General features: G+C 35.4%; 1 protein-coding gene and 1 long non-coding RNA gene across 9 annotated transcripts in view; both read left to right on the top strand.

The window, feature by feature from the left end:
- The window catches only part of LOC136025077 (neurobeachin-like), a 271780-nt gene that overhangs the window by 35009 nt on the left and 211016 nt on the right, over positions 1-25755 (top strand). For all 8 annotated transcript variants that reach the window (XM_065700792.1, XM_065700791.1, XM_065700790.1 and 5 more), the window contains 2 exons: positions 13136-13262; positions 20881-20981. In XM_065700792.1, coding sequence (XP_065556864.1) covers positions 13136-13262; positions 20881-20981 — 228 coding nt within the window. The remainder of the gene's footprint in view (positions 1-13135; positions 13263-20880; positions 20982-25755) is intronic.
- LOC136025079 (uncharacterized) lies at positions 1521-1820 on the top strand. The gene is made up of 2 exons (XR_010617011.1): positions 1521-1614; positions 1711-1820. It is a non-coding gene; the product is annotated as an uncharacterized LOC136025079 (long non-coding RNA).

Raw genomic sequence — 25755 nt, 5'->3', positions numbered from 1 at the left:
ACTAATAAAAAAAATAAAAAAGCTAAAAAACTAAAAAAACTAAAAAAAGGCAAAAACTACAAAAAAAACTAAAAACTAATAAAAAAGCTAAAAAACTAAAAAAAAGGCAAAAACTACAAAAAAAACTAAAAACTAATAAAAAAATAAAAAAGCTAAAAAACTAAAAAAACTAAAAAAAGGTAAAAAACTAAAAAAACTAAAAACTAAAAAAAACTAAAAAAAAGGAAAAAACTGAAAAATAAGCTAAAATAAAGGTAAAAACCAATAAAAAACTAAAAAAAAACTGAAAAAACTAAAAAAAGGCAAACACTACAAAAAAACTAAAAACTAATAAAAAAAGTAAAAAAGCTAAAAAACTAAAAAAACTAAAAAAACTAAAAAAACTAAAAAAACTAAAAAACTAAAAAAAGGTAAAAAACAAAAAAAAATAAAAAAAAAATAAAAAAATAAAAAAAAAGGAAAAAACTGAAAAATAAGCTAAAATAAAGGTAAAAACCAATAAAAAACTAAAAAGAAAAAAAGGAAAAAACTAAAAAAAATTTTCATCTAAAAAACTAAAAAAAAATAAAAAAGGTAAAAACTAAAAGAACTAAAAAAGAAAAAAATAAATGACGACACTCAAAGAGAAAGCGACCAGGACAAAAGGAATGTTCGATTAGCAATCAACAAAGCACCGGGACACAGGGAGTATAAATGACGACCAGGACATAAGTAAAAAAAAAAACTAACAAAACTAAAAAGAAGGTAAAAACTACAAAAAAACTAAAAAGAAAAAAAAACTAAAAACTAATAAAAAAATCTAAAAATCTAAATAAACTAAAAAAGAAAAAAAAAGGAAAAAAATAAAGGAGAAAAACAAAACTAAAAAACGAATGTATATACAGACCGGTACACCGGGATACAAATGACGACCGGGACACAGGGAATATAAATGACGACCGGGACACAGGGACACAACTACAACGGGGACACCGGGGGAAACAGGGGGATATAAATGACGACCGGGACAAAAAAACTAAAAAGAAAAAAAAACTAAAAACTAATAAAAAAACTAAAAAATCTAAAAATCTAAATAAGCTAAAAAAGAAAAAAAAGGAAAAAAATAAAGGAGAAAAACAAAACTAAAAAACGAATGTATATACAGACCGGGACACCGGGATACAAATGACGACCGGGACACAGGGAATATAAATGACGACCGGGACACAGGGACACAACTACAACGGGGACACCGGGGGAAACAGGGGGATATAAATGACGACCGGGACAGGTAATGGTCGATTAGCAATCACCATCAACAAAGCTCAAGGGCAATCATTAGAATCATGAGGTATAGATCTGAATACAGATTGTTTTCCCATGGACCATTATATGTTGCATGTTCAAGAGTCGGTAAACCTGACAATCTATTTATATGCAAAGACAATGGGACAGCAAAGAATGTTGTATATTCGCAAGTTTTACGTAGTTGAAACCATATATATATATATATATATATATATATATATATATATATATATATATATATATATCTATATATATAAAAATAAGTTGTCTGTCTGTGGATGGATGGATGGATGTGTCAGGTGACGTCACCTGAAAAAACTGGATTAGGTGACGTCAAAACTGAAAATATATAAAAATAAGTTGTCTGTCTGTGGATGGATGGATGGATGTTTCAGGTGACGTCACCTGAAAAAACTGGATTAGGTGACGTCAAAACTGAAAAAACTAAAAAAAGGCAAAAACTACAAAAAAAACTAAAAACTAATAAAAAAAATAAAAAAGCTAAAAAACTAAAAAAACTATAAAGGTAAAAACCAATAAAAAACTAAAAAAAAAACTGAAAAAACTAAAAAAAGGCAAAAACTACAAAAAAAAACTAAAAACTAATAAAAAAAGTAAAAAAGCTAAAAAACTAAAAAAACTAAAAAAACTAAAAAAAGGTAAAAAACTAAAAAAAATAAAAAATAAAAAAAAACTAAAAAAAAGGAAAAAACTGAAAAATAAGCTAAAATAAAGGTAAAAACCAATAAAAAACTAAAAAAAAAGGAAAAAACTAATAAATGACGACACTCAAAGAGAAAGCGACCAGTACAAAAGGAATGTTCGATTAGCAATCAACAAAGCACCGGGACACAGGGAGTATAAATGACGACCAGGACATAAGTAAAAAAAAAAAACTATCTATATATATAAAAATAAGTTGTCAAACTAAAAAAAGGCAAAAACTACAAAAAAAACTAAAAACTAATAAAAAAGCTAAAAAACTAAAAAAAAGGCAAAAACTACAAAAAAAACTAAAAACTAATAAAAAAATAAAAAAGCTAAAAAACTAAAAAAACTAAAAAAACTAAAAAAAGGTAAAAAACTAAAAAAACTAAAAACTAAAAAAAACTAAAAAAAAGGAAAAAACTGAAAAATAAGCTAAAATAAAGGTAAAAACCAATAAAAAACTAGAAAAAAAACTGAAAAAACTAAAAAAAGGCAAAAACTACAAAAAAACTAAAAACTAATAAAAAAAGTAAAAAAGCTAAAAAACTAAAAAAACTAAAAAAACTAAAAAAAGGTAAAAAACTAAAAAAAATAAAAAAAAAGGAAAAAAAACTGAAAAATAAGCTAACATAAAGGTAAAAACCAATAAAAACTAAAAAGAAAAAAAGGAAAAAACTAAAAAAAATTTTCATCTAAAAAACTAAAAAAAACTAAAAAAGGTAAAAACTAAAAGAACTAAAAAAGAAAAAAATAAATGACGACACTCAAAGAGAAAGCGACCAGGACAAAAGGAATGTTCGATTAGCAATCAACAAAGCACCGGGACATAGGGAGTATAAATGACGACCAGGACATAAGTAAAAAAAAAATTAACAAAACTAAAAAGAAGGTAAAAACTACAAAAAAACTAAAAAGAAAAAAAAACTAAAAACTAATAAAAAAACTAAAAAATCTAAAAATCTAAATAAACTAAAAAAGAAAAAAATAAAGGAGAAAAACAAAACTAAAAAACGAATGTATATACAGACCGGTACACCGGGATACAAATGACGACCGGGACACAGGGAATATAAATGACGACCGGGACACAGGGACACAACTACAACGGGGACACCGGGGGAAACAGGGGGATATAAATGACGACCGGGACAAAAAAACTAAAAAGAAAAAAAACTAAAAACTAATAAAAAAACTAAAAAATCTAAAAATCTAAATAAGCTAAAAAAGAAAAAAAAAGGAAAAAAATAAAGGAGAAAAACAAAACTAAAAAACGAATGTATATACAGACCGGGACACCGGGATACAAATGACGACCGGGACACAGGGAATATAAATGACGACCGGGACACAGGGACACAACTACAACGGGGACACCGGAGGAAACAGGGGGATGTAAATGACGACCGGGACACCGGGACAGGGAATGGTCGATTAGCAATCACCATCAACAAAGCTCAAGGGCAATCATTAGAATTATGAGGTATAGATCTGAATACAGATTGTTTTCCCATGGACCATTATATGTTGCATGTTCAAGAGTCGGTAAACCTGACAATCTATTTATATGCAAAGACAATGGGACAGCAAAGAATGTTGTATATTCGCAAGTTTTACGTAGTTAAAACCATATATATATATATCTATCTATATTCACAGGTGGGACATAGGGACACAACTACAATGGCGCGTAACTATTATGGCGCGTAACGACTTACGCGCGCGGGGGGGCTTGGGGGGGGGCGCGAAGCGCCCCCACCAACTAGGTGTTGGGGTGGCGCGAAGCGCCACCCCAACAGCTAGTATATATATATATATATATATATATATATATATATATATATATATATATATATATATATATATATATATAATATCTATCTATATTCACAGGTGGGACATAGGGACACAACTACAATGGCGCGTAACTATTATGGCGCGTAACGACTTACGCGCGCGGGTGGGCTTGGGGGGGGGGCGCGAAGCGCCCCCACCAACTAGGTGTTGGGGTGGCGCGAAGCGCCACCCCAACAGCTAGTATATTTATATATATATATATATACATTGTTAAAATATATACATATATATATATATATATATATATATATATATATATATATATATATATAACATTGTTAAAATATATACATATATATATACATATGTATAAATATTTATATATATATATAATATATTATATATATATATAGTATATATATATATTTATATATATATACTAGCTGTTGGGGTGGCCCTTTGCGCCACCCCAACACCTAGTTGGTGGGGGCGCTTCGCGCCACTCCCCAAGCCCCCCCGCGCGCGTAAGTCGTTACGCGACATATTAGTTTCGCGCCGTTGTAGTTGTGTCCCTATATACCTCATTATTCTAACGATTTCCCTTGAGCCTTGTTGATGGTGATTGCTAATCGAACATTCCCTGTGTCCCTGTCGTCATTTATATATCCCCCTGTGCCCCCCGGCGTGCCCATTGTAGTTGTTTCCCTGTGTCCCGGTCCTCATTTGTGTCCCGGTCTGTAATTTCTATTCTAACAATCCCTGTGTCCCGGTCGTCATTTATATATCCTGCCTGTGCCCCCGGCGTCCCCGTTGTAGTTGTGTCCCTGTGTCCCGGTCGTGATTTATATTCCCTGTGTCCCGGTCGTGATTTGTGTCGGGGTGTCCCAGTCTGTAAATACTCTTTGAGGTTCCCGGTCGTCATTTATATTCCCTGTGTCCCGGTCGTCATTTGTGTCCCGGTATGTAATTTCATCAGTTGACAAACATGACGTCAGTCGACAAACAACTTCATGACGCATACAGCTCAATCCTTATAATGACGTCAGTCAACAAACATGACGTCAGTTGACACACACACACACAGAAAACTTATATATATATATATACTAGCTGTTGGGGTGGCGCTTCGCGCCACCCCAACACCTAGTTGGTGGGGGCGCTTCGCGCCCCCCCCCCCCCAAGCCCCCCCGCGCGCCTAAGTCGTTACGCGCCATATTAGTTACGCGCCATTGTAGTTGTGTCCCTATGTCCCACCTGTGAATATAGATAGATATATATATATATATATATATATATATATATATATATATATATATATATATATATATATATATATATATATATATATATATATATATATATATATATATATATATATATATGTTTTTAACTACGTAAAACTTGCGAATATACAACATTCTTTGCTGTCCCATTGTCTGTGCATATAAATAGATTTTCAGGTTTACCGACTCTTGAACATGCAACATATAATGGTCCATGGGAAAACAATCCGTATTCAGATCTATACCTCATGATTCTAATGATTGCCCTTGAGCTTTGTTGATGGTGATTGCTAATCGACCATTCCCTGAGTCGCCATCGTCATTTATATATCCCCCTGTGCACCCCGGCGTCCCCTTTGTAGTTATGTCCCTGTGTCCCGGTCGTCATTTATATTCCCTGTGTCCCGGTCGTCATTTGTGTCCCGGTGTTCCAGTCTATGATTTCTCTTTGAGTGTCCCAGGCGTCATTTATATTCCTTGTGTCCCGGTGTCCCGGTCGTCATTTATATCCCCCTGTGCCCCCCGGCGTCCCCATTGTAGTTGTGTCCCTGTGTCCCGGTCGTCATTTATATTCCCTGTGTCCCGGTCGTCATTTGTATCCCGGTGTCCCGGTCTGTATATACATTCGTTTTTTAGTTTTGTTTTTCTCCTTTATTTTTTTCCTTTTTTCTTTTTTAGTTTATTTAGATTTTTAGATTTTTTAGTTTTTTTTAGTTTTTAGTTTTTTTGTAGTTTTTACCATTTTTTTAGTTTTTTTAGTTTTTTTTTTACTTATGTCCTGGTCGTCATTATATATATTTATTCATATTTTTTTAGTTTTCTTTTTCTCTTTTATTTTTCAGTTTTTTCCTTTTTTTTAGTTTTTTTCTTTTTTAGTTTTTAGTTTTTTTTAGTTTTTTACCTTTTTTTAGTTTTTTTTAGTTTTTTTAGTTTTTTAGCTTTTTTATTTTTTTATTAGTTTTTATTTTTTTTGTAGTTTTTGCCTTTTTTTATTTTTTTCAGTTTTTTTTTAGTTATTAGATTTTTACCTTTTTTTAGTTTTTTTTAGTTTTTCAGCTTTTTTAGTTTTTTTTTCTTTTTAGTTTTTTTTGTAGTTTTTACCTTTTTAGTTTTTTTCTTCTTTTGTATTAGTGTGAAATAATTCAGACGTCATATGCGGACAAACATGACGTCACCTGATCCACAGATCCACACACAGACAACTTATTTTTATATATATAGATATATATTTAACTACGTAAAACTTGCGAATATACAACATTCTTCGCTGTCCTATTGTCTGTCCATATAAATAGATTGTCAGGTTTACCAACTCTTGAACATGCAACATAATAATTGTCCATGGGAAAACAATTCGTATTCATATCTATACCGCATTTTTCTAACGATTGCCCTTGAGCTTTGTTGATGGTGATTGCTAATCGAACATTCCCTGTGTCTCCGTCGTCATCTATATATCCCCCTGTGCCCCCGGCGTCCCCGTTGGAGTTGTATCCCTGTGTCCAGGTCGTCATTTATATTCCCTGTGTCCCGGTCGTCATTTTTGTCCCGGTATCCCAGTCTGTAATTTCTCTTAGAGTGTCCTGGTCGTCATTTATATAGATATATAGATACAGTTTCATTTCAGTTTTTTTATATATATGATATTCTTAAATACCTGTGTCCTGGTCGTCATTTATATTGCCTTGTGTCCCGGTCGTCATTTGTGTCCCGGTATCCCAGTCTGTAATTTCTCCTTGAGTGTCCCGGTCGTTATTTATATTCCCTCTGTCCCGGTCGTCATTTGTGTCCCGGTCTGTAATTTCTCTTTGAGTGTTTTTTCTTTTTAGTATTTTTTAGTTTTTTACATTTTTTCTTTTTTCAGTTTTCTTTTTCTTCTTTATTTTTCAGCTTCACTATGAAATACATATCGCCGAACCTTTGTTTTTTTAACTAAAATCTGGTAGGCATTGATGACCTTATCCAAGTCAAGATCCCAAACCCAATCATCATCGCTATCATTTTCAGTTTTGATATGTTTTGACTCTCGCTGTCCAGGTGGATCTTCATCTAACTGCGCGGTTTTGCGTTCTTTAGCCTCAAGCCTGTTTCCTTGCTGTTCTTTTGATTCCTCGGCACGCTTTCTTTTCTGACTTTCTCTATCAGCAGCAAGTTTTTTGGCATAGACTCTTTGAGCATCTTCATCGGCTTTTGCCATTGTAAGTTCATCAGTCATTTTAAACTTAAACATTAATAGATTTCTACGTGAACATATATGTCTTAAATATCTTTAATGACGTCACCGTCATAGCAAAAATGACGAAAACTAACTTCATGACGCCAGTCGACACAGAAACATGACGTCACCTGATCCACAGACAGACAACTTATTTTTATATATATAGATAGATATAATTCTAAAATTTTCAGGTAATTTTCTATTTTGAACTAAAAACTAAAAATTAATGCTCAGACAACATAAATATTTTTGATATTTACATAATAGCTTTAGTGGTTCTGGACTGAAAACTTAATATGCTAATCAAATTGGGAATTGCAATCTTTTAGGTTGAAAAGGCAGATCCATTGGAATCATGAGAATGCGTGGAATAAGAAAAGCCTCACCCTCAAAAGGCCCTGTCAAGATTGTTGCCTCTATTACGTTATAACAGACATAACACGTCATTTGTGTCCCGGTGTCCCGGTATGTAGTTTCGTTAGTCGACAAACATGACGTCAGACGACAAACAACTTCATGACGACATACAGCTCAATCCTTATAATGACGTCAGTCGACACACAAACATGACGTCAGTCGACAGACAGACAAACAACTTATTTTTATATATATAGATTTATATACATATATGTATATATATATATATATATATATAATATAATATATATATATATATATATATATATATATATATATATATATATATATATATATATATATATATATATATATATATATATATATATATATATATATATATATATATTTAACTACGTAAAACTTGCTAATATACAACATTCTTTGCTGTCCCATTGTCTGTTACCAACTCTTGAACATGCAACATAATAATTATCCATGGGAAAACAATCCGTATTCAGATGTATACCGCATTTTTCTAACGATTTCCCTTGAGCTTTGTTGATGGTGATTGCTAATCGAACATTCCCTGTGTCCCCGTCGTCATTTATATATCCCCCTGTGCCCCCGGCGTCCCCGTTGTAGTTGTGTCCCTGTGTCCTGGTCGTCAGTTATAATCCCTGTGTCCCGGTCGTCATTTGTGTCCCGGTATCCCAGTCTGTAATTTCTCCTTGAGTGTCCCGGTCGTCATTTATATTCCCTCTGTCCCGGTGTCCCGGTCTGTAATTTCTCTTTGAGTGTCCCGGTCGTCATTTATATTCCCTGTGTCCCTGTCGTCATTTCTGTTCCGGTGTCCCGGTCTGTAGTGTCATCTTATAATGACGTCATATACAAAGCATTATATACTTATACTGACGTCAAATGGAAACCCACAAACAAACAAACATCCATATATACAACCTATATATATATATATATATATATATATATATATATATATATATATATATATATATATATATATATATATATATATAGATACAGTTTCTTTTTTCGTTTTTTTTTCTTTTTTAGTTTTTTCTTTTCTTAGTTTTTCTTTTTTTTAGTTTCTTCTTTTTATTGATTTGTTTTCTTCAATTTGTCAATGTTCATTCTAACATTGACACTTTGAAAAATATTTACGTGCCAAGCATGCTAAAGCTTCATTTTTTTCCTTTTTTCTTTTCTTTCCTTTTTTAGTTTTTTTAGTTTTTTAGCTTTTTTAGTTTTTGATTAGTTTTTAGTTTTTTTTTCTTTTTAGTTTTTTTGTAGTTTTTACCTTTTTTTTTAGTTTTTTCAGTTTTTTTTTTACATATGTCCTGGCCGTCATTTATACTCCCTGTGTCCCGGTCGTCATTTGTGTCCCGGTGCTTTGTTGATGCTGATTGCTAATCTAACATTCCTTGTGTCCCGGTCGCTTTCTCTTTGAGTGTCGTCATTTATATTCCCTATGTGCCGGTGGCCCGGTCGTCATTTATGTCCCGATGTCCCGGTCTGTAATTTCGTCAGTCGAAAACATGACGTCAGTCAACACACAAACATGACGTCACCCGACAGACCCACACACACACAGACAACTTATTTTTATGTATATAGAAGATATATATATATATAATATATATATATATATATATATATATATATATATCTTCTATATATAAAAATAAGTTTGTCTGTGTGTGTGGGTCTGTCGGGTGACGTCATGCTTGTGTGTCGACTGACGTCATGTTTGTTGATTGACGAAAGTACACACCGGGACATCGGGACACAAATGACGACCGGGACATAGGGAATATAGATGACGACCTGGACACTCAAAGAGAAAGCGACCGGGACACAAGGAATGTTCGATTAGCAATCACCGTCAACAAAGCACCGGGACACAATGACGACGGGGACACAGGGAATATAAATGACGACCAGGACACTCAAAGAGAAATTACAGACCGGGACACCGGAACACAAATGACGACCGGGACACAGGGAATATAAATGACGACCGCGACACTCAAAGAGAAATTACAGACTGGGACACCGGGACACAAATGACGACCGGGACACATTATATAATTATATAATTATGTGTTGCATGTTCAAGAGTCGGTAAAACCTGACAATCTATTTATATGCACAGACAATGGGACAGCCAAGAATGTTGTACATTCGCAAATTTTACGTAGTTAAATATATATATATATATGTATATATATATATATATATATATATATATATATATATATATAGTATATATATATATATATATATATATATATATATATTCACAGGTGGGACACAGGGACACAACTACAATGGCGCGTAACTATATGGCGCGTAGCGACTTGCGCGCGCGGGGGGGCTTGGGGGGCGCGAAGCGCCCCCACCAACTAGGTGTTTGGGTGCGCGAAGCGCTACCCACATCAGCTATTATATATATATATATATATATATATATATATATATATATATATATATATATATATATATATATATATATATATATATATATATATATTTCACAGTTTAGATATTTTTTTTGCACGTATAAGCGGTACCAGCTATTCGCGTTGTTGGTCAACAAAAAGTCCCAAGGAACGCTGAGAGGTGGCTTTGCATGATGCAAACATAGCCGTTAGGTGTACAGTCCCAGGTGTGCTAATCTATGTATCGAAGTTAATTATGAACACCTTCAACATCTCTTGTGTAGTATTGTTCACGTTGATATTCCTTATTTTTGAATGAAGATCCTTATATATTTGTAATTTAGTTTTCTCTAAGTATGTGTACTTCTTTATGCACACCGGGCCTCTTCTGTCTTGACCACTCCGTTGAACTCAATTGTAACTGCGTAAACCATCTAACACGTCTAACACGGACGTCTAATACGGCTTGCTTTTCAGCACATTAGTAATTTTTAACTGAGTATCCTCCTCAAAGAATTTTTACGTGAAAATGGGTGGTCTTTTCCATTCATCGTAATACACTTTGTTCTATACTTTGCAACATCTAAATCACTTCATTTAAGGAAGGGAAAGGGAACTGAAAAGGCTTGAAAGGTTTTCAACATCGATTTTTAAAAAACTTTACTGTGATGCAAGGTTCGGATTGAATGATTGCCTTGGAAGGAGCGTTACTCAGGATGCAGATTTAAGTTAGGAAGCTCTATGCCACTTTCTTCTCTTAATGTAAATAATCACTTTAAAGTTTAATGATATGTTGACAGTAGTTTTCTTCTCTTTTGGAATGGTGCTTCACTTGTGGAATATTTTCCCCATGTTAAAATGAGCGACAAATAGGTCTTCTACATGTTTTATGGAACATTTGGTGGGATTATTTTGGAGTAACCTCATTGCTGTGGTCATTTATAACGATTAAATAAAAAAAGCAAGTTTTTTTAAAACTGAAAATAAGGAGCAACATTAAAACTTAAAACAAACAGAAATTACTCCGTACATGAAAGGGGCTTTTCCTCCTCAACGCCCCGCTCTTTACGCTTTAGTTTAACTCTTTCTCTTACCTCTACTTTTTAAAACAGAAAAAAATTTTAGCGTAAAGAGCGGGGCGTTGAGGAGGAAAAGCCCCTTTCATGTACGGAGTAATTTCTGTTCGTTTTAAGTTTTAATGTTGCTCCTTACTTTCAGTTAAAAAAAACTTTTTTTAATTTCTTAACGTTTTTGAATTAATGCATGTTATGATTTTGGCTCTATGCACATAAATAATTAAAACGAAATTTGCATATTGTTTTTTTCCGGCTTAATGGCTTTCTCATAATAGGAAGATTTTGAGAAAAAAGGAGGGAGGAGGAGGCCTAGTTGCCCTCCAATTTTTTGATTATTTAAAAAGGTAACTAGAACTTCTGATTTTTTACGAACATTTTCATTAGTAAAAGATATACGTAACATACCAATTAACTTGCGTAACGAAATTCTATTTTCGTATGTTTTTATTAAGTATATGGAGGAGTTCACCCCTTGTCAATACCTCGCTCTTTACATTAAAGCTTAAAATTTGTCCCAATTCCTTAAGAATGACCTCTGAATCACAAAGGCCGTAGAATAAATAGGTGAAATTGCTAAAAATAATTTAGCGTAAATAGCGAGGTATTACGAGGAGGTGAACCGCTCATATGCGTAATAATTTCTGTTTGTTTTAAGATTTAATGCTCCTCCTTACTTTAAGTTGAAAAACTTCCCATATTTATTTGTTTATTGTTTTTTTAAATAATGCTAGAAAATCTTGCGCCCCCTTCGTTGAAATTCTCTTCTCCCATGACAGATTCCTTCATGGAAAGATCCTCCCACGTAACCGCCCCCTCATCAACTTCTCCCCCCAAACCAAAAAAATCTGCCTGAAATCGTCTGTACACTTCCCAATAACCATTACTATATGTAAACACTGGTCAAAGTTTGAAACTTGCAGCCCCTCCCACGGGGACTGTCGGGGAGTAAGACATTCCCAAAGACATAGTTATCAGGTTTTTCGACAATGGTGAATAAAATGGCTATCTCAGAATTTTGATCCGGTGACTTTGGGGAAAAAATGAGCGTGGGAGGGAGCCTAGGTGCCCTCCTATTTTTTTGGTCACTTAAAAAGGGCACTAGAACTTTTAATTTCCGTTAAAATGGGCCCTCTCGCGACATTCTAGGTTCACTGAGTCGATACTATCATCCCTAGGGAAAAAAAACAAATAAACACGCATCCGTGATTTGTCTTCTGGCAAGGAGCTTGATAGGAGCTGGAAACTTCTTTTTTGATAGGAGCTTGAAACTTCTACAATAGGGTTCTCTGATACGCTGAATCTGATGGTGTGATTTCCGTTTTTTTACTTTCTAAAATAAAGCAAATTTTCTCAGGCTCGTAACTTTTGATGGGTAAGACTAAACTTGATGAAAATATATATATATTTAAAATCAGCATTAAAACGCAATTCTCTTGATATAACTATTGGTATCAAAATTAAATTTTTTAGAGTTTCGGTTACTATTGAGCCGGGTCTTGCCTTAGTACAGTTCCTTTCCACGAACTGTTTGATGAAGTTTTCCGCATCTAGGTTTGTTATTTCGATATGTTACTTTTCGGGGCGATAAATTTGGTTTCTAAATTTCACAGAATATGTCTTACAATATAAACGTCTCATGAAACCGCCTAACTCTCGTAATTTTTTCGATTAACCATAAAACGGTAATTGGTTTGACTTTTGCCTTGTCGCCGCACGAATAATATAGAAAATTGGATTTTTTTTTTCTTTGTTTTTTTGTATCAACACAAGTCCAGAGGTTGTACGTTTCTGTCTGGCACTGAAGGAATAATGCTATTTCAAATCCATGTCCTTTTTATTATATTTGCTACTGAGCTATTATATTTATTATATATATTTATACTTACTACTATTCATTTTTTATGCTCCTGAGCTATTGGCAATTTTTTTTTCAACTTATATTGTAATTTTCAGGCAGAGATGTTGAGTGTCTTTATTGCGGTTTTGCGGAAAAGTCTACGCAGTCTAGAAGCATGTGTTTCAGTCAGTCTTACCGAACACATTCTGGAAAGATTGACAAGATCAGAGCCAATCGTAGCTGGTAAGTAGTAGGCCTACGGAAAAAGTAATGCAAGTAGTTTAACTAAGTGGTTTCAAAAACAATTGAGCGACCCCGAATCATAACCTATTTGGGGATGATAAGCCAACTTAAGCCAGGCTTCTCCCCTGAGTTGTACTTGGATTTATTATTTACTTGTTCGTTTGCGAACCCTCATAAAAACACACAGCAAGACAAAAAGAAACAAAACACTTTAATTACAAATAAGCAAAAAAATGATCATGGGAATGAATGAAGCAAATCATTTCTTTAACGATCGCACCCATTCATTTTGACAAAATACAACTTTGCGATTATGTTTTGCAATTCGTCTAGCGAGACTATGGAATCCGTTACTTTGAATTATGTAGCAGTTCGTGAGTACCACAGAGACAGGCTAAGTGGAAACCTGGTAAATTGGAAAGCCATCTTCGTTATTTTGAGCCGATTAGTTTTTGTTAACATTTCCCAAAAAGACTGGAGTACATGCATGTGAGGAAGTGCAATAGCATTACCCAAGAAACGATAGAAATAATGGAACAATTAATACAATAAAGATGAAACAATAGAGGCGTAAGCTACTCAAATTCGACGTCTTAGCCGATCAAGAAGAAGCTTAGGTGTGTGGCGGATAGAGGAACCTATCGGAAGGCCAAAATAAATAAGGTGGCCAACTGGATGATTCTCAGGTGATTCTGTAGAGTTTACGGATTTTGCGAATTGAATTGTAATCCAATTTGTGGATACTCAGCTTGAAGAAATTTGAGAATTTCTTTGATCTGTTGAAGGTTCTGACTAGCAAGGCCGTATGTGGGGGTGGGGGTGGAGTTGAAGGTTTGATCCCCCCCCCCGAAATGTTTGTCCGACTCGTAAAAATGTAACAAAATGACATAAATAAATTTTTAATGCGTTTTTTATTTTTTTTAATGCACCCCCCAAAAAAAACTTCTTGTGTAAACCCCCTTTCCCCTCCCTGAAAAAATCCTGGATACGACCCTGCTGGCTAGTATGTAAAATGTCGTCAGCACAGCATACCACAGACAGATTGATTAAGATAAAATCAATGAAGATTGGCAAAGATCTTGAGCGCCGATAACATGGTTGCCGAAAAGACCGAGTGACGTGACTGCTTGTTGACGGCCCCTTCTTAACTGCAACAAGTCTACCACAAAAAATTGACAGAATATCCTTGTCAGGCGATAGCTTCAGACAAATGCATAATCAAGAATACAAATTCCGAATAGAACAAATGACTGCGCGATTTTCTCCGCTTTTAGTAGCCTTCAGAAGTATGGCTGCATGGACAAGAGAGTCGAAGGTGTATTTAATGTTGCATCTGACTTTTAACTCTTGGATAGTATCTTCTACGGAACGAATAATAACAACAAAGTGGGTGTCTAGATGGGTGGTCAAGAAATTGACTAGGGTGTCTTCACAGGATCGTTCTGTGAAGGGATCAGGGGTGGAAAGTTTAGATTCGTAATATGCATACCACTATTCAGGAATGTCAGCGGGAGATGCAGTAGAAGGGGCATTTTATGAATTAGGAAGACTGAAAACAATATTACGATCTTGTTTTGCGGGAAGAGTGTGATTATCGATAAGATTTTTATGATACACAGCAAAAGGCTTGAAGAACTTTCTCTTTTTGGAAATTTTTGTACTATTGTTAAGCCTGGAATTTGGACGCGCACAATATTTCCACATAGATAACAATAGCTTGCTATCTTGGCTAGACTGTATGAAGTCTAGGTCGAAGCTTGTTGGCCATTCAGGAATGGTTTCTGTTCCGAGCTCGAAGCAGGGGAACTGTTTTTTTTTCTCTACAAAATGGAGAGCGTGGTATATTTCAGCACAATAAACATCTAAACAAGCCTGGATATCATTTCTAGGCAACTGGAGTTTTTTCTGAAGGAGATGAAACAGGACACGAATTATATTTCAGAATTAAGTTAACTGACTCAACGGACACGGCTTGGTGGATTTTTGAACGATCACAACGATATTGAGGTGCCCAGAGACTTGATGGATTGTTTTGGTAGCGTGAAAAAGGCACTGGAATTGAGCATGTCATCTATATGTAAATTAGATAGTTGAGAATCAGCTACGACAGTTTTTAGATCCGAAGATGTTATATCGTGGTTCAAGTTAGACGTTTGGAATGTCTAATGTAGGATGTAGACATAAAAAAAAAAGTATAAATAAAAAGTCACCACGTAGATCCTTGACCAGTAATGTACGTTTTGTAGCTTGAGGATTTTGCTCCAAAGGATTAATTAAAATTGCCAGTCAACACACAGGGTAAACCAATGTATCAGATTTTATCCATGCAAGATCTTAGTTTAACACATGATAATGCAAATAAATGTTCTAACTTATCATTATTATAATTAGTTGGTAGATAAACATTTAGAAACGCACCAGAATCAACTGACATAACTAAATAACAACCATTCGTTTCAGACAGGCTGGAACGTGAAGAAGATTTTAGAAACCTCGCAAGTCAACCAGAGGGTCTACATCTGGTATTGCACTGCCTAGCAGGCATAGACTATGATGTATTATGAATTGACAATACGTTCACGTTGTGTTTGGTGACAAAATGTTCTCGAAGGCAAATCACATCAGAATCAGAGCGGAGGCTCTCTTCAAATCTTTGAGTTATTGTACATTCCTAAAAAACACTTTTGTTGGACTAAGCTATTTTCAAAATAAAGCGGTCAATACATAAATCGTAAAAACAAAAGAAAAAAAAATCAGCAAAGTAAAAGAAGATCGTTTTATTTCTTTGGCTGGGTTTAAAGCTATTGTTTTTTTTTTTTTTTTTTTTTTTTTTTTTTTTTTTTTTTTTTTTTTTTTTTTTTTTTTTTTTTTTTTTTTTAGTTACATAAATCAATACATGTGTAAATTTTTTTTACGTAAAAAAAAAGAAAAAAAAATGCCTTGATGAGAAATTTAACTGAAAAAAGACAGAGAAAAGATATAATTTCAATTATCTAATGAGCTGTTTCGTTTTTTTTTTGCAAAAAAAACTATAAATTAAGTGTGTGACATCAACAGCTAATTCAACCACCTTTACCTTGTGCTGTTCAAGCTCATCGTAAAATCTTGGAAGTCTTCAGTTTTGGAAGACGATGTCCCCTCTCCCTTAATGATTTATACGCCAGTGAAGAAGTTGGACCACCTTACTCTTGGAATCTGAATCGACTGTAAAATCACCTTCTAGTTTTTATTTTATTATCTCGTGATTGGTTATTTAGTATGCATTATTTCAAATTTATGAGTTTATTTGAAAGTTTCTGCGTTTCATTTCTAATAATGAAAGAAGGTCGTTCATATGCCTTGGGGCTTCTTGATAAAACCCATCCAATAATCCTTTTTCGAAACATTTCGGATTGTTTGAGTTCCAAGGGCAGCGACGGCAGCTTCGATTCGTGTCTTTAGTTATTAAAAATTCATCTTTAAGGTCTTCCCACGAAAAGGAATTCAAGGGGGTCAATCCACAGCTCCAAGATGTCCAATCGTTATGAGAATCTCGGCATATTATTCGACTCCCGAAAATATTGCGCACAAGATTTATGACTACATTAGTTGTGTGGCAAGTTACCCCGTCCTGTAATGGAATGTACATCTATATCATTCTTTTCAGCTGTTAGAAACAAAGGTCGTTTAGAAAAGCTTGTAACGTAGGCTATTGACAGTAAAGCCTGGGCTTTATCTAAACACATAGATAGAGAACGGAATAATGTGTTTTTATTCCCGTTCACTGTCCGTGTCAAGAGATGTCCGTGTCGTGTTCACTAGTCATATATGGATTCTCAATACACAAGTACGAAAAATTCGATTATTAACATAGCGACCGAGATTGAATTAAGGTTAATCAGATTACCCAACTTTTGATAAAAAATACTCGTCTTAAACGTCGTCATTCGTAGATGTTGTCATCTCGCCATCATTCGTGGTTAAGCTGCCATCTTCACTAATAATGAAGATGATTATTAGATTATCTTCATTGTAAGTGAACTGGTCAACGAGATCGATTTTCTTGTTACCTAACACCAATTCTTTATCTCTAGAACTCCAAGTGACTTAGAATTTCTAGCAACAATTTTGAAACCTATTCTTCCACCCTGAAGTATCAATTGCTCCAAAAATATATTTATTTTGCTAGCATGTTTATCTTGGTTATTAGAATTATTGGCGTAGTCTGTGTCCAGGAGGGCTTTACCTTCCAAATTGATGGACATGGTCCATAGTAATTCGTATAAGCGGTTATAGGACACAGCCCTGCTGAACTCCTTATTCCACACCAAACCAAATACTAACCTCACTGCTTACTTTAACCGCAGAAATTTTATTCTTGTGCATAGCGGTAATCACTATAATGTGTTTCTCTGGTAAACCGTACAAGGCCAGGACCAGTGACTCAAATTTCTGTCTAGTGACTCAAATGCCTTTTCGCAATATATAAAACTGAAGACTAGAGGGATCTCTTAAATTCAGACATTAGTCAATTATTAATCTAAGTGTAAAATTAGGTTGACGCATCCTCTACACTTTTTATGCCACACTGTTCTCCTTTAGAACTTTATATACAGCATCTCTTAGTCTAATGATTATCGCCATGCAAATTAATTTGCTTCCTGCAGAAATCAAGCTAATGCCTCTGTAGATACATCCCTCGCTCTTTTATCACCTTTCTTATAGAGGGGTTTAATGAAAGTTTTTAAAATCGTCCGGTTCTTCCTCTTTTCAAAAATTATATTTTTCATCTTCGGGAATGTCTATTACTGTTCGTAAATGTCAGCTTTAAAGTAATTCTGACTACTACTAAAGTGTGATCTTTACTTTTTATGTCAATAAAAGCTGTCTGGTATATCATAGTGTCCTATATGCGTCATGCTAGTCTTCGGTTACAATAACATAAATGGTAAGGTCATCCGCCTCCCTATCAAGTCCATATCATGTTAACTTCTGGCCATTTTATGACCCAGGGGCAGATCCAGGGGGGGGTAAGATTTTTCTGGTGCTCCATTCCGCTTTTCCTTTTTCCTATTTTTTTAAACTTGGCAATTTGGTCAATCATTGACGCCCTTGTCACATTCCCCCCACCCCAAGATTTTGCTCTAGATCCGCTTTTGTTGTGACCAATCGCCATATCGGCTATAGCTAGATTATTTTAGCTGCAAAAGGCCAGCAATTAATTACCAATGCTATTTATCTTTTCTCCACTATATTAGCCTAAGATGGATGCCATCTATTGCTATTTGTGCTGACCTTGGCATTAAAATCTCCTAATAAGAATACCATATTTTTTCCTTGAATCTTGTCTAATTTTTCTTAGAAACGTAACTAAAACCGATTCACTGCTGTCTCCCTCAGTCGGTTTTAGGGGGGGGGGGTAGATACCATTATGAAGCATGACTTCCACGTCTTATTGATAGAATTCGCAACTCACATTTTATTATTAGCACCTTCCAAGCCTAAACACGCGGTAGAAGCTTCCTTAACGATCCTCACTGCTACTGCCTGCCTAAATACTCATATTTTCTTGCTTGAGTATGGGGACGTATCCAGGATTTTTTTTTCGGGGGAGGGGCACAAAAAACTTTAAAAAACACATAAAAAATTGGTTCATGTTCATTTTTGTTACGTTTTTACTAGTCGGACGAAAATTGGGCGAAGGGGGTTAGACAGCCCACCCCCCGCCTCTGGATGCGGCCTTGATTGTGTATTACCCAATTTCACGTTTTCTGACCCTGAAAGAGGAGTTGTTGATACTCCTAGCAAAACCGTTTCAGAAGGTCTGAATTTGTCAGTTAAAATGGCAGTCGATATTCGTTTTCATCGTTTTGATGCTCCTTTTATAAAATTTCATATTCTTTAGATCCTCGAAACCGCTAGGATCTTCAAGAAAAACAAACAGTCAAAGCAGTGGACACCAGTGACCAATAATTTCTTTACAAACGTACATAATACGGTTAAAGCGGCTTACAACTGAACAACAAGAAGTTCATGGGACCTTCGGTGAGCCGAGATTTTGTGCCAGCTTTTGCCTGTCTTTGTCAAAACATGTTTTTTATTACTTTGCGATGCACTTCTATCAACAAGAGTGGATGTCATGTACAAGCAACCCCTGGGCTACTCCCTCTGACAAGCCTGTGAGTTAATACAATACTTAGACCATCCATTATTAAATAACATTTAATAAGGAGAAGGTGAAACAGACCATCAAAACCCACAATAACTATCCACTGATCAGAATCCAGTGCAAGACTTCGTCGCTTACTCGGTTGTAATTTTGATAGGCGTCACTTAGCAAGGCTACCATGTAACTTTGCTAATGGAATCATTTGTCTGGAACTATTGGCATATTAGTTGATTTATTAAAGGGCTTTTAGGTAGAAGAAAAACTAAGTAAACGCAAAGTAGTTTAGCGTTTTCGCTTTCGGTTACTATTGAATGAACGATTGCCTTTATCAAAAGAGCTCATAAAGCCTGTCAGGTTTAGGTGAAAATGCAACTTTTGCTGTGGTCAATGTTGGTGACTAAAATGACAAACTGAGGGTTATGTCATAGCTAGTTAAAAGTCTGATGCCTTATATCCATTGTTGTGGTGTGTAGTCAGATAGAATGGTAAAGGCATAAAGTTACCACAAAGTGCAGTGGCACACTTTGGATATTTTTTTCAGAAATACTGGAGGGATGTACAAAGACAGCTGGCTTTCAGGTAAATTGGAGGGTTATAAAGTGATACTTGCAATTACATATTTATTCGGAAGGCTCACCCTTTACTCAGAGGACCTCTTGGCCGTATGATAAATATTTAATCTGGAAAAATGAATATGGTTTTGAAAATACACAGCCACATCACTTTCACCATAATTAGCACCGTTAGGTCAACCACGATCTCGCCCAAAGAGTGTATATCCTTTTGTGGAAACCTCCCTTCTTAGCATCTTCCTGTTGTGGCGTGTCTCAGTAGTTTATTATCTAAATAATAAACTACCTAAATATCCTAAATAATTAATACTATCTAAATATTTCGTTTAACCAAGTTCTCTAAGCGAGTGATACTATGTATATCGCAGGGAGCTACCACGAGATGATTCATTTGGGATTCAGAAGACGGGCCAAAAGTTATCTAGGAGAAGGCCGCATGGCCCAAGAATATTTTGGTTTTGATAACCAGTAATGCCAAATGGGATGACCTAAAAGAAAAAACAAGTGTGGAAACAAATTTTTGACTTGTAAGATGAGGAGTAGTAAGAGGACCCTATCCTTATCCCCAACAAGGGCAGTGTTAACGGTTTTAAAAATCCAGTTATTTGGACACGGTTTTAAACCCCTTCTTAGCTACTACCCTGGGTGAATTGTAGCACTACCAGCTATGCGGCATACTCATTCGTTTAATGGAAAGACTTAGTCTCTGTTTTTGACAAGTTTAGTTGAGTATTACGTTATCTCTTTTACATTGCGTCATTTAATCAAATCGGCTTCTACAATATATCTTATACAATACAATATATATTTTATTTTTCTTTATTGTTGAGCTACATGACTTCTGAGTCAAAATATTATCGAAAAGAAGAATTAGTTAGTTCGGTATTTGATTTTTCAGACTTGCTGATTGAGCTGCTTGGAGTTTTGGTATCCTATAGTATCAATGTAAAAGAGCTGAAATCAATATTTCGAGTTATGAAGGCAGATGGAGGAAAATGGGTAAGTCATTTGGATAAAAGTCTATTAAAACCAATAAAGACATTCAGCCAAAAAATAAGAAATACTTTTGATGAATGTTCTGAAGTATTTCTTTTTATTACTAATAATCAAGTTTGGTTATAATCATTGATGGTCTGGTGACCATCATCGTTAATGATCGAGGACATGAGCCTTGATTTCAGATCACTGGGCAATAGTAGCTTTTATGGAGCTATTCCTTACCCTGCTGCCGCATAATATTTTTTCCTTTAAGCTCCCCTTCTCTTATTTTACTTCTTAATGTGTGTAGCTGGCTAACAAGAGGGGCTATAGGGCAAATCCTTACATGGTTGTCCATAAGGGGGCGGGGGGCTCCAACCTCTCCATTCTGAATGACGCTGCCTTATATTTTTACATAAGGCAGCGTTAAGTTAGCAGGGCAGTGTTGTGCCCCTCTTAATATGGATCATTTTGATGGACTTTGTCTTAAGGAGCACAGGAAAGGCAATGGGAAATCATGGAATCAAATGGAAAGGAAAATGTCTCCTGGACTTTGAGGTTTTGCGAGTTCAGGGTGGTAGAATAGGTTTGAAAATTAATGTTAAGAAGACTAAGTCATTAAGGCTAGGAATAAGTGAAAATGAAAAGGTAAAGTTGGGTAATGAAATAATGATCAGGTGGACAGCTTCACTTACCTTGGTAGCATTATTAGTAAACAAGGTGGTATTATTAGAAAGAAGCAGTGAAGATGTTAAAAGTAGAATACCCAAGGCTCAGGGTGTTTTCACAGTTAAAAAAAAGGTTTGGAAGAATAAGAAGATAAGTCTGCAAGCTAAGATTGGAATATCGGAATCTACAGTGATGACAGTGGTCAAATGTGGCTCTGAAGCATCAGCACTCCGAAAGCAGATGAAGATTTGCTCGATTTTTTCTAGAGAAATTGCCTATGGGTTGTTCTTGGTACCCGGCTGACCGACCGTATTTCAAACAGTAGGTTGTATCAAACGTGTGGGTCAATCCCGCTTTCTAGGGCTATAGTGAGGGAAAGGTTGAGATGGCTAGGACACGTTCTGTGGATGAAGGATGACATGAGTTCGTCCACGGTTGGGATGGGAGGATGTCATAGAGGAAGATTGAAAGGAATTGGGGACTTCCTGGAAGAGTGTAAAGAGGGAGGTTTTGAATAGATTAGGATTGGGGACGATAGTGCGTAGCTGTGTTGGCTCCAGGTGGCTTGATGCTGTGGTGAGTTGTTAATAGTAGTAGTAGTAGTCTATTCTTATGTGTTGTTTTGAAATTTCTATTATACAGCATTGAAAGTGCCGATTAGACCAGGTACGCCCCCACCTAAAATTCAGCTCATGGGCGCCCATGAATCCTTATCGAACTTCTGCATAATATATTTTTTTTTCCTTTTGTGCTCCTATTCTTCCCTTAAACCCTACCCTTTCTTGTGTTTGCATTTGCTGTCTAAAATATTGACAGGAAAAATGACTAATATGAAATTAATGGACATCTTTATTTAGAGGATGTCGAACTAAATCAAAAAACACTATGCTCATCCAGGTTGTCAGAAGTGTAAACCTACAGTTTCTCAGGGCATTATGGTCAAAATTATAAAAAAAAATAATTGTTCCCAATTAATTTTATTTCAAGGAGCTCTTGTGGATCAATTTTCCTCCGCCTCTTCTAAAAAAACCTAACTATAAATATAAACACTTTAATAATAATATATGAAAAAAAAAATAGCAAGCCAAAATCTTGATTATTGAGCAGAAAAACTGAAATTAAACTTTGTAAAAATTGCTTTTATTAACCAATAAAAAACGGTGTCAATTAAAAACGAATATTAATTGATTAAAAAAAATATTTCTATTCTGAACGATATTTTTTAAGAAAAATAAAGATCTAAATTAAACCAATGAGAAACAGAAATAAAATAGTATAATAGTTCAATTATAATAGGAATAGAAATGACTATTAATGAATACATGAGACACAAAACAAACACAAATTGCAATGAATATTTTTGCCAAATTAAAAAAATAGAAATTACCACAAACAGAAGTAGGACTAACGTCCACTAAGCCTTCTAGAAGCCAAATTGTCATTTACTCATTTAAGCTTTACTGAAAGCAATTTTTATGGCACTTGGTATTAACCAAGTGACATATTGCAAATTCTGTTGATCTGTCTGTCTGTCGGTCTGTCTGTCTCGGTTTTGCTACTTTAGGCACTTGCAGGTAAGCTAGGACGATGAAGTTTGGCAGACGTATCAGGAACTAGACCAGATTAAATTAGAAATTGTCGTTTCCCCGATTCGACCATCTGGGGGGGGGAGTGAGGGGACGGTTAAATCGGAAAAAATTAGCAAAAGGAGGTTTTTTTAACTTACGAACGGGTGATCAGATCTTAATGAAATTTGATGTTTGGAAGGATATCGTGTCTCAGAGCTCTTATTTTAAATCCTGACCGGATCAGGTGATATTGGGGGGATTTGGGGTGGGGAACCTAAAATCTTGGAAAAGGCTTACAGTGGAGGGATCAGGATGAAACTTGGTGGGAAAAGTAAGCACAAGTCCTAGATATGTGATTGACATAACCGGAGTGGATCTGCTCTATTTGTGGGAGTGGGGGGGAGGGTTAATTCTGAAAAATGAGGTATTTTTAACTTATGAATGAGCGATTGGATCTTATTGAAATTTGATGTTTCGAAGGATATAGTGTCTCAGAGCTTTTATTTTAAATCCCGACTGGATCCGGTGAAATTGGGGGAGGGGACCAAAAATTTTGGAATGAGGTATTTTTAACTGATACGGGATTGACATAACCGGAACGGATCTGCTCTCTTTGTGGGAGTTTGGGGGGGGGGGGGGTAATTCTAAAAATTAGAAAAAATGAGGTATTTTTGACTTACGAAAGAATGATCGTATCTTAATGAAATTTCATATTTAGAAGGACCTCGAAACTTAGATCTCTTATTTTAAATCCCGACCGGAACCAATTTCATTAGGGGGGGGGGCCGGAAATCTTGGAAAACGCTGAAAGCGGAAAGATCATGATGAAACTTGGTGGGAAGAATAAGCGTAAGTCCAAGATAAGTGACTGACATAACCGGACCGTATCCGCTTTCTTTGGTGGAGTTGCGGGGGGGGGAGTAATGCGGAAAAATTAGAAAAAATGAGGAATTTGTAACTTACCAACGGGTGATCAGATCTTGATGAAATTTGATATTTAGAATGATCTTGTGCTTTAGAACTCTCATTTCAAATCCCGACCAGATCCAGTGACATTGGGAGGAGTTGGAGGGGGAAACCGAAAATCTTGGAAACCGGAAATCTTGGAAAACGCTTAGAGTGAAGAGATCGGGATGAAACTTGATGGGAAGAATAAGCACAAGCTATAGATACGTGATTGACATAATTGGAACGGATCTGTTCTTTATGGGGGAGCTGCGGGTTGTTAATTTGGAAGAATTGAGGTATTTTTAACTTAAGAACGGGTGACCGGATCTGAATGAAATTTGATATTTAGAAGGAACTCATGTCTCAGAGCTTATTTCAAATACCGACCAGAGTTGAGATTGGGGGAAGTTGGATGGGGAAACCGAAAATCTTGGAAAACACTTATGAATGTCGTAGATTCGTGATTGACGTAACCGGACTGGATCTAATCTCTTTGGGGAAGTTAGGGGTATGGGATTCAGTGCTTTGGCGAGTTTGGTGCTTCTGGACGTGCTAGGACGATGAAAATTGGTAGGTGTGTCAGGGAGCTGCACAAATTGACTTGATGAAGTCGTTTTCCCTGACTCGACGATCTGGGGGGCCTGAAGGATTCTTAAAATTTTGCTAGAGCTAATGCCATATGAGCTCTTGGCTCTTGCCTCTTCCGGCCTCGTCACAAGTGCCATACGAGCTCTTAGCTCTTGTTATTTCATGCAGTGTGTTTTTATTTGTTATAGCATCAAGAGTTATGCAATAATTCACGAGTTATTCCAAGTTATTTTTTGAATAATATTTTTTTCCGAAAAATTTTGTTTTTCAAATTCATATTGCTCGAAGCCCATATTTTTGTTGAGACATCCGTATTTTTATTCTTCTGTTAAAAAAAAATACGGTATTATTTCATGTTCTTAACAAAATTTCTAACTGAATTTCTGGCCACCAGGCACGGCTCTTTACATTAACTTTAAGCTCAATCTAACTTTGTTTCCCAGTTCTTTCGATGAATTAATTCTCTGTAATTATACTAACAATTATTTGTTCTGTATTTTGTCATCGGAAAGATATTCAAAAACTAGGCGCCCTTTAGCTTGTCTCACCATCCAAGAGATGACGGCTTTATTCATGTTCTTATCCTTTATCATTTCAACAATGTATTAATATGAATACGATGGATAACTTGCTCTGCATTATGACAGGGAGCTTGTGATGATGAAACATTGATCTGAATAGATGAACGTTGATATGAATGATAAGGATACTCATAGAGCTTTTTGTTGCCGTGGATTGACCTTAGAAGCGTAACGGAGGGTGATATTAGCTCTTAAGTAATTCATGATTTATTCCTCGGGCGATTTATACATTGGTAAGCTTCATATTGTGATCAATCGCTGCATTTTTCGGTATAAGCATAGAACTGGGGCTGTTGCGAAGGAAACATGTTAAGAAAATAATTCTTACTTAATAATATGCAGAATAATCGTAGTTAACACGCTTTGATAGCGATTCTACTATACCTATCCACTAACCCCCCTAATTTGCAAATATGTAGCCCAAATTTTATATTTCCCATG

This window comes from Artemia franciscana, chromosome 3 (genome assembly GCF_032884065.1).
Source record: "Artemia franciscana chromosome 3, ASM3288406v1, whole genome shotgun sequence".
In the NCBI taxonomy this organism is placed as follows: domain Eukaryota; kingdom Metazoa; phylum Arthropoda; class Branchiopoda; order Anostraca; family Artemiidae; genus Artemia; species Artemia franciscana.
Note: the sequence above shows the minus strand (reverse complement) of the source record. Positions and strands in the feature narration are given on the sequence as shown.